At 45.3% G+C, this 10573-nt stretch overlaps 2 protein-coding genes across 2 annotated transcripts; one reads left to right on the top strand and one right to left on the bottom strand.

Moving 5' to 3' along the window:
* The first annotated feature begins 205 nt into the window (after nucleotides 1-205).
* LOC124683111 (30S ribosomal protein S21, chloroplastic-like) lies at nucleotides 206-5784 on the top strand. The gene is made up of 2 exons (XM_047217686.1): nucleotides 206-573; nucleotides 5445-5784. The coding sequence occupies exons 1-2, from the start codon at nucleotides 206-208 to the stop codon at nucleotides 5560-5562; spliced, it is 486 nt and encodes a 161-aa protein (XP_047073642.1). The 3' UTR covers nucleotides 5563-5784.
* Nucleotides 5785-8852: 3068 nt separating this feature from the next.
* Nucleotides 8853-10227, bottom strand: LOC124683110 (BTB/POZ and MATH domain-containing protein 3-like). Its single transcript, XM_047217685.1, has one exon. The coding sequence runs from the start codon at nucleotides 10026-10028 to the stop codon at nucleotides 8961-8963; it is 1068 nt and encodes a 355-aa protein (XP_047073641.1). The 5' UTR covers nucleotides 10029-10227; the 3' UTR covers nucleotides 8853-8960.
* Between the last annotated feature and the right edge of the window lie 346 nt (nucleotides 10228-10573).

Raw genomic sequence — 10573 nt, 5'->3', positions numbered from 1 at the left:
TCACAATGCAGGTAGCAGAAACAAGAAGCACCAAACAAGGTCACCTCGTGGGCTGGTCCAATTTACTTTCACAGGCCCACGGCAATTTGGTGTATCCGGAGGTCCAACTTGTAAGCCCATTTCTAGTAGTATCCGGCTGCCCTCGATCCGGCCGGAACCCCAAAGCCCACCACCCCGTCCCCGTCCGTCGCCGGCGCGCGCCACCATGGCCACCGCGGCCGCCGCACAAGCCTTCTTCTCATCGCCGGCAACCCCTCCTCTCCTCCAAGGCGGACACCGAACCTCAGTCGCCTTCTTCCCGCGGGGATCACCTCCTGCAGCCGCCCTCGCCCTCTCCCTCTCGGTCTCCGCCCCCGCCTCGCCGTGGGCGCCGGCGGCCAACCCCAAGTACCACAACGCGAAGGCGGACGCGGGCGAAGAGGACGTGGATGCTGGCGAGCTCCTGCGGCGGTTCACGCGGGAGGTGGCGCGCTCCGGCGTCATGCACGAGGTCAGGCGGCGGCGGAGGCACGAGGACGCGCGGGACAAGCGCAAGCGCAAGTCCCGCGACGCCGCCTGGAGGTTAAGCCGGAGGTTCGTGCCCCTTCTCGATTCGAACGATCGTATGATCCCGTGATCCTGCTTACGCCGATGAGAAATTTCGATCTCTTTCATTTTGGTCTCCCCACTTCGTTGGCCCTGACTCCTCTTTGCTCCGTTCGCTTACACATTGTAGGTGCTACAAATCACATGAATGCATGATTTATTCTGTTGCGCCATTGATTATGTACCATTTAAGCAACGTAATATAAGATTTTGGTGGCTGATTGCATCCACATATGAACACGATGTTGCTTCGAAATTAAGCAGGAAACTCATGCCACATTGGACTGCTATATGTCGATCATGTCAGATAACACTACTCATTATTTAACAGTAGAAATTTAACTAGTGCTAGGTGTACTATGTTAGTACAAACTAGTTCCAAATGGAAGAGATCGTGGATATGAAATTGTTCAAGTGAATTGTTTCGTGTGGATATCAAACGAGTTACAAATGAAAGTAATTGTGAATGTCAAATTATTCATGTGTGTGTCTGTCTTCTTTTTTTAACGAAAATGCAGCAAGCTGTTGATTTTTCACTGATATAAGAAGAAAAGAAAGTCATACGAATTGTAAGGGAATTAAAAGAGAAAGGAACTAAAGAGCTACTACTGTGCTGCAATAAATTTTGAAAAGGAGTACACCCTCCATACCGGATTAGAAGGCAAACTTCCGTTTAGAAGAGAAACCAATTTGTTAGGCAATTAGTGGAATTAAGTCTCACAATTATTGTAGCGCGTGGGGCTGGCTTCCTATATTCACTCCTGGCCTTTTCTTTTCTTCCCTTATAGTTTTTCTTGACGTTTGCATGTCGTGTGAATGGTGCGCTGCATGCAATGTGAAAATAAAAATTGTTTCAACAGGGATCCTTCTCCTTCCCCCGATTTGTCCGTTCCTATAAAACGACCATCTTATGAAGGATGTTCTATCGGAGGAGATGGAGAAGGACGACACTACTGGCGAGGGAGAGGGAATAGAATGGCCATCTTGGGAGGGGGAGAAGGTCGAGCCCGATCTCAGTGCATGGATGGAAGAGGAGTCGGTAGTGGCCAAGAAGAGGAAGGAAGAATAAGAGATGATCTTGTCCGAGAAGAGGAAGGAACAAGAGGAGATGGTGGTGGCCGATAATAGCAAGGAGGAAGAGGAGATGACCATGGCTGAGAAGAACAAGGAAGAAGAGGAGATGGTGCCGGCCAAGAAGATAAAGGTGTCAGAGGAGCTGGCCGTGGAGGAAAAGCATGGCAAGATGGACGTACTTCTAGCTCTGCCCGTGCCCTCAATACACCACTCAACGTGTGAAAGATGCATATTCCCTCCCATATGCAACAAGTGTGGCGTCGTCGGGGACATAAGCGTGTTTCGTTGTTAGGGATGTCAACTACGGTTCCGAAAGACTTTCGCCATTGCGATGCTTGTGGAAAAGCAATCGTGACTCAGAAGTATTGGTGCAAGGATTGTGCAACCAAGTACGGGGTGCCAAAGTGTGGTGTATGTTTCATTTGTGGTCGCAGCCCAGGCGATGTCATTGTCGATGATGAAGTTGTGCCCGAACCGAGGAGAGATATGGGAATATTTGTGTTGAAGCACTAGTGGTTGTACGAATGTCTACATGATGAATGCAATTGTTCAAGATGAAATTTGTGTGTTTTTTTTGTCGCGGTACAATGTATTTGCAAAGTCCATGACACACGTAATGTTTGAACAACATATTCTTGCAAAGTCCATTGCATACATAAAATTTGAAAAACCAAACAACACATTGTCACGTACAAGTGTTTATTGAGAATTAAGCAATGCAATGGACGCATCCACAAACTCCTTTTCCACCTTCACCCGGCAGCTTTCCTTGTCTCTCAAGAGCCTTCTTTTTCATGTGAGGGAGGTCGTAATGAATTGATCCTTTGTGTTTAATTACCTCTCGCATCAATTTTGGTGCCTCAAGAAAATTCTCTTTAGCTTCTCATGTTCATACTCCCTAAGTGATTCTTCTACCTTGGTAACAATTTATGGGAGAGTTTTTGGCATTTTTTGTTGAAACATGCTTGGATGGAAGAAAACCAACCAAGATCTAAAATATTCATGTCAGCAGAATTAGGAGGTTGAAAAACCATACTAATGTCCCAATTACCTTTAGCCGCTTCGGCAACCACAACAGGATCATCACAAGTGACATGGGTCTTGGCATTGTCTTGCTGAATATAAATAGTGCTCCATCTATCACTTAGAGGCCACTTGTTCTTGATTGTCGGTAGCACGTACTTCACCAAATACTCGAGGCTATCAAATTTACCAATTTTATCCATTGGCTTGAGCTCACAAGTACCCCTCAATCTGCAAGGTAAATATGTTTGTAAGAATATGCATGTGAATGATCAAACCATTTCACTATAGTAAACTCATGATCAAGAACAAGTGGCCCCTAAGTGATAGATGGAGCACTATTTATATTCAGCAAAACAATACCAAGACCCATGTCACTTGATGATCCTGTTGTGGTTGCCGAAGCGCTAAAGGTAATTGGGACATTAGGATGGTTTTTCAACCTCATAACTCTTCTTGCATGAATGTTTTAGATATTTGTTGGTTTTCTTTCATCCAAGCCATGTTTCAACAAAAGATGCGAAACTCCTAGAAATTTTTACCAAGGTAGAGGAATCACTTAGGGACTATGAACATTAGAAGCTAAATAGATTTTTTTTGAGCCACCAAGATTGTATGTGAGAGGTAATTAAACACATGGGATCAATTTATTACGACCTCTCTCACATGAAGAAGGCTCTTGAGAGACAAGAAAAGCTGCCAGTTCGGGTGAAGGTGGAAAAGGAGTTTGTGGATGCGGCCATTGCATGGCTTAATTCTTAATAAGCTATAATGGCCTAATTCTCAATAAGCACTTGTACGTGACAATGTGTTGTTTCATTTTTCAAGTTTTATGTATGCAATGGACTTTGCAAAAATATGTTGTTCAAACATTATGTGTGTCATGGACTTTGCAAATACATTGTACCGCGGCAGGGAAAAATAAACAAATTTCAGACATTTGTACAACCACTAGTGCTTCAACACAAATATTCCCATATCTCTCCTCGGTCTCGGGCACAACTTCATCATCGACAATGATATCGCCTGGGCTGCAACCACAAATGAAACATACACCACACTTTGTCACCCCATACTTGGTTACACAATCCTTGCACCGATACTTCTGAGTCACAATTGCTTTTCCACAAGCATCGCAATGGCGTAAGTCTTTCGGAACCGAAAGTTGACATCCCCAACAACGAAACACGCTTATGTCCCCGACGACGCCACACTTGTTGCATATGGGAGGGAATATGCATCTTTCACACTGTTGAGTGGTATATTGAGGGCACGGGTAGAGCTAGAAGTGCGTCCATCTTGCCATGCTTTTCCTCCACGGTAGGCTCCTTCGACACCTTTCTCTTCTTGGCCGGCACCATCTCTTCTTCCCTGTTCTTCTCAGCCATGGTCATCTCCTCTTCCTCCTTGCTATTATCGGCCACCACCATCTCCTCTTGTTCCTTCCTCTTCTCGGATAGGATCATCTCTTCTTCTTCCTACCTCTTCTTGGCCACCACCGACTCCTCTTCCATCCATGCACTGAGATCAGGCTCGACCTTCTCCCTCTCCCAAGATGGCCATTCTATTCCCTCGCCAGTAGTGTTGTCCTTCTCCACCCTCCGATAGAACATGCTTCATAAGATGGATATTATCGGCCACCACCATCTCCTCTTGTTCCTTCCTCTTCTCGGACAGGATCATCTCTTCTTCTTCCTTCTCTTCTTGGCCACCACCGACTCCTCTTCCATCCATGCACTGAGATCAGGCTCGACCTTCTTCCTCTCCCAAGATGGCCATTCTATTCCCTCGCCAGTAGTGTCGTCCTTCTCCGTCCTCCGATAGAACATGCTTCATAAGATGGTCGTTTTATAGGAACGGACAAATCGGGGGAAGGAGAAGGATCCCGGTTGAAACAGCTTCTTTTCACATGGCATGCAGCGCACCATTCACACGACATGCAAACGTCAAGAGAAATTATAGGGGAAGGAAAGGAAAGGCCGGGAGTGAATATAAGAATCCAGCCCCACGCGCTACAATAATTGTGGGACTTAATTCCGCTAATTGCCTAACAAATCGGTTTCTCTTCTGAACATAAGTTTGCCTTCTAATCCGGTATGGAGGGAGTACAACTAGTGGAAGCAATAATAAATCACAGATAAAAGAGCAAGAAAGCCTGTAGAAAGCACTGTGTTTTCACACTGTTTGCCTACATGATTTCTCCTTCTTGTAGCGGATCTTTGAGCCACGTGGTGCCCGCATCTGCCCAGAGTTCGTCCAAACACTTCGTGCAGCGAGCTCGCCTTGTTGCTGAATACCCGCTCATTTTGCTCTTTATAGAGCATCCACCAAGTGAGGATAGTAGCTGATTCGCATTTCTTCTTTTCATCATGACTCAGGCTAGCATGTACAGCCATATGCAGAGTCAAATGAGGTACGTAGTTTAGTGGTGGCACGGCTCCAAATTTCATCATCAAAAGAACATTCAGCAAGGAAATGCTGGGCCGTTTCTGACTCACGGTTATATAGCCTGCATATAGGATTGCGATGAATTGCACGCTTAAGCAGGTGTGTCTGTCGTATGTGCTACTCATGATTCATGGTAACAATGTGTGTTGCCAATACACTGTCAGTTTATAATAATGAATTATGTAGTGTGCAAGGGGTGTCCTAGTTCCATACGCTCAAAGATACAGTTATACTTGGTGATGCAAAAGCACCTCAAAATTCATCTTAACTATAGTATTTGTTCCTCCTAAGTGGTGCTAGTCCTGTTCTCGCAGGCGCTTCAGGGGTCCATATCCATTTGACGAGGAGCAGGGACCGAAGGAGGGAGCCACCGACGACGATGGACATGACAATTGGGATCTTCCTGGAGGAGAGCTTCCTTCTTACAGATAAACAAAGAGGCCACACTTCCGTTTCTGTTTCGGCCTGACAAAGAATTCTGACGCCTAGAGTTCAGTTCTGTTTCTTTAGTACGACGAGGATTGTTTGACTAGGTAGGGTTTACCTGCATATTCAGGATCTAAAGCTCTGTTATGAATTTAATTGTAATATGGTACACGTATATCTCAAAGCACTATGTAAGGTGTGATCTCGGCTGTGTAATTCAGTCTGAATTTCCAGTTTGCTGCAGTGATCAAGGCCATGTGTCTTCTTAATTCTTTTCGTCAATTTCTATTATGAGACGTGCCGTGCACTGAGTTGATTTGTTGTTGGCCCATTTGGTCTCCTAATAGGCCATATCTAGTGGCCTAAGAGTCTTGCGAGCACTGGAGTTTTCCATTGCTCTTCCCCTTTGCTTTCTGTTTGTATATACCATGAATTTTGAGATTACTGATCGTGCGGGTTTCCTCATTGCTTTTTGAGAAGTAGTAGATGCAACACGTATCATCAGGGATGGCGATTTGGCTTATTCCGTGCATTTGCTCCCATGATGAATAGTAAAAACATTTAAACTTTTAAAAACTGTGTTTTTTTTACAACATACATGCTTATGCTCCCCCGAGTGTTTGCAATGTTTCATGAAGAAAAGATATGCGGTGTTTGCTGGATAAACCAGGTGTATAAAAAGCAATTTTGAAAGCATCTGCTTTGTTTTTTAAGCAGGCCAAAAACAAAACTTGTCTTTTCTTGACGAAAATTAACATGTGCACATGGAACATGGTCATGAACATCTCTTGACAATTTTCAGGTTGTTTTAACTACTGGCAATGAGAACACCATTTCTCACCAAAAAGCATATGCTATCGTGTGCCGCTTTGGATCACCGCACATCATCCCCTAAGAATGGATAAAGCATATCATGGTGCATTTTCTTTCCGAAAAAATGTATGATTGTAGGAGTATATGAATCCGTTGATGATTCAAACTGGAGTTCCGGATCCTAAAAGAAATGAAAATCTGACAGTTTATGCCATTTTGTTTCAGGCAATTATGTACTGCTGTGGCAAAATTTTCGCGGGCGTCATAATTTGTGGGGAGGAACCTAACCACATCAAGGTGTAATTGCCAGGTTTATACGAAAAAGACACTGAACAAACGACAAGGAAGAAGAAACATGAGAAGTCGCAAGGCCCAGGCACGTCCATTTCGTTCGCCACACAGGTTCTTGGTATTATTAGGCGTATGATGATTGGGACTGCGCTTCTTCTCCTTCCGCTGCTGATTCGTCGAGTTGGCATTTGGCAGCTGCTATAGTTTTCTTGCACAACGGTCGAATGCTGCAGCACAGCAGCGGAAGATTGCTTCTCGAGTTAGCGTCAACTGACAGCGCCTCACCATCCTCCTGCCTAGCATCAGCCCCACCCTCTCTAACTACCTTGTGATGTCTTTTTGTGTATTTTTGGTTCAATACTCAAAAGGGAAAAGGCGAAAATAATGATGCTGGTAGGCACATCCTCTCTGTACATATCACGATGTTGAAAGAACCCTGGCAAATAATTTCTGGTGAGGACACAAATGAACAACGGTATTGGCATTCACCAAGTACAAGAATCTGTGGTTTTACAGGAAAAAAACCCAGTGTAATGTCACCACAGTTACAATAATAAGCAGTAAGCAACAGGTTTTTCAGATAGTGTGCAACCCAGCAGTGAACCCCATGTGGATCATGGCATCCTGCCCTGTATCATCAGCAACATTTCTCTACAGCACCTTCTACGTGTGACCATACAAACCAAATCTCATCCATCCAATTTGCATAAGCACAACTCTGCTGTCCCAGAGAGACAAGCAAAGGCAATGGTGAGGTATACCGGCTTACCTGCAAGAAATTCGGGCACTCCTGCTCCCATCCAGGAACCCTCCAAGGTGCAACAACCTAGGAACAGTATTCAGCTACCATGGGCAGCTCATATGTCCACATACATGCATCCCAAATAGGAGTATTATTATTATACATGTGAACCTTGTAGTATTATACATTGCTGGGGCACCAAACGATGCCAGATCACAGCCCAATTGTGTACTAGATTACTCCATTCTTCATCAGCGCCACCAGATGGCAGCATCCCCACAAGGCACCAAACCGTCTCTTGTGCTTCCTGTCGAGAGCTTTCCTTGATTGGAACAGCAAACCGAATATATGGAACCAATGGCTGATTTGGGGAGTGGAGATTATGCGATTAAGAAATGTTTTGTCAGCTTGATTCCTGGCTTTGACTTTAGCTAGTAGAAATCTGTCCTGGTAAACCTAGGATAGTGGTTCTAGAATAATACAGATCTGGAACTGCTGGAGACTAGGCAAGGTCATCCTTTCAACCAACTTGGAATAAATAAATAAAGTAGGAACATGAACAGCAATGTACTGGAGTTCAAGAAGAAAAGAAGCCTAGGTTTAATCTAGAGTGCTCATGTATGTGTTAGGTTAACTAAGCAAATAACCAAACATCTGAAAGTTCAGTAATGAAAGATGGAGATAAAGCACATGGTTATGAGAGTGATCTGGAGTGAATGCAGTTGGTTTTAGATTTAATTTGTCTGCTTTGATAGGAGAATTGGTGCTTCTCCAAAAGCAACTACGACTTACATCTAAAGATGCCAAGCATAAGGTTGTCATCATGCATATATCAAATAAAGTATAAGAAAGCAGGCGGCATAGATTGTCCAGGTGTAAATTTTCCATGAAAAGTCAAATATTCTTACAGGACCACTTGCGCAGCATGGACCAGCTTGTTTTGTCTCATGGAGTGATTGCATATTAGATAATTGATGCTTAAAGTGAAATTTAAGTGCAGATGAAATAGTTGGTCGTAGATACCCACATTGCTATACTATTTCTGTAACAAGATATTGCAATTTTTATGTGCTGATAAAGAGATAGAAAACTATTCCTTAATTTTAGGATATCTGCAAATAGAGAAGTCTCGGGCCTCGACATATTGTAAGGACTGTTCTTTCAATGAGCTAGAGCAGTCCTAGTATCCTTTTGAAAATCATTTCAGAATGATACAAGTTCTATAGGAATTTGCCCAGCAACTGGTTGTGTTGTCACGTGGCATCAACAGCCAAACTAACATCTATTGAATTTTTAAAAATAACAATTTCTGACTTAACGGAGAAGAGAACTATAAGCTTGCCTACGCACTGAGATCATAAAAAACTGTTCCTACTTACACCAATATAACACGACAATAGAACATAATTGTAGCAACATACAGCGCATATAGGAGAATTTTCAAATAAATAGACAAGGTTACTAGAAAGAACAAGCTAAACAGGAACATAAGAACGACATACAACCGGGGTACAATTCATCGACCCTACATTTCTGTATCACCATCGCGTCATCATGCCTAACATAGTCTAGTTTTCTTGTGAGAACCAGGGTCCATGATGGTCGGCTTTTCATGTGGTATCTTGAACCTATCGCGTGCTTCAGCCAAGAGATTCGGAAAGCTCTGCATCAAACGGAGGTACTCACCAGATGTCGCAACCACCTTGAAATTGTCACCATCGGCGAGGAAACTAAAGCACCTAGCCTTGAGATTGGAGCAGACGTGCTGCTCTGCCAGCTCCAACATTGAAACCACACTGTCAACCGTGATACCATCAGCACATAGCTTGTCCTCACAGATCTTCTTTAGCCTCTCCACCGCGTACCTGTCAGCAGCCACAAGCAGATGCTGGTATTCTGCGATAGTGGAAGGAATAGCTATCTTGCCAGCGTCGGGTAATGAACCATGGTATATGAAATGGAGCATAGATCTGAAGGTGGAGGCCTCCATATCTTGGATGGTGATGCTAGATGTCATGTTGCTTTCGGCCATGGGGCCGTACAGCTCCGCTCTAAAGACTGGTGATGCGGCCGCGAGCACCAGGCGATGTGCACCGAGGCTCTCCCCTCCAACGTCGAAGGAAACGTCAGTGAGTTCTTGTTTACCCCACAGCACGGCCAGATTATGAGCCAAATGTGGGAGCTCATTCTCCGTTGATGAAGACGGAGGTGCCCATGGAGGGATCGCTGGATCTGAATGGTGCTCAATGTTCACAGAGCAGAGCACCACGAAGTGGTTGTCCACAACACAGTTGGCCTTGACATCTTCTCTCGGTGCGCACAACACAAACATACCATCGACGTGAAACCTAGTCCCGATGGAAGGTGCCGGTGTGCCGGTCTTGTCGAGCAAAACCATGTGTGTGGACACCTTGGCAGCGGCTTTCAGAACGGGGCCAGTCGGGCGGATACCGAACTTGTCGCTGGGGCTCGTGCGTGCAGGCCAGTACAACGTACGGAATCTGCATCCAGCAACGACCGTGCTCAACTCTAGTAGTTCAGGGGTGGCATCCTCGGACGACGGGAGCCTTACCCGGAGACGGAAGATGTTGCTGTCTCTTGTAGGGACAATGTGGCAAGCAGCCATGGTTGGGCCTCGATCGATTCGATCGACTTGGGGAAGTGGCAGAATCAACGAGGAAGCAGCGGCGCGCGAGCGAATGTGTCGTCTGCACTGCACTTGCTTGTGGGAAATTAGGGATTTCAAGGAATTTTGAAGGGAGTTTCGCGGCGGAACGGAGGCGTCGGCCGGCCGGAGGTGGAAGAGGCGGCGTGGGAGGAGGACTGGGGAGTGAAGTGGGGACTGGAGTACGGCTAGGGTTTGGACTGAGGATGGTGAGGGAGCATCAGCCTCCAGAAGTTTGGGCTAATCCTGGCCATCGAGTCGGCCCAGCACAGCCCGATGGACTTTCCTACCGGCCGGACCGCCCCACGTGCCTCGTTCCAAAATAAATGAATTACATAACAAAATTATCTCGTTAAAATCTCAGATGTTCCCTAGCCCCTTATACTGGTGAAGAAGTGAAGAAGGCATTATTTCAGATGTTCCCTACCAAGGCGCCGGGTCCTGATGGTTTCGCGGCTCACTTCTTCCAAAGGAACTGGGATTTATGTGGCAATGAGGTAACAAAG

This window comes from Lolium rigidum, chromosome 1 (genome assembly GCF_022539505.1).
Source record: "Lolium rigidum isolate FL_2022 chromosome 1, APGP_CSIRO_Lrig_0.1, whole genome shotgun sequence".
NCBI lineage: Eukaryota > Viridiplantae > Streptophyta > Magnoliopsida > Poales > Poaceae > Lolium > Lolium rigidum.
This window is presented reverse-complemented; position numbering and strand designations above follow the sequence as displayed.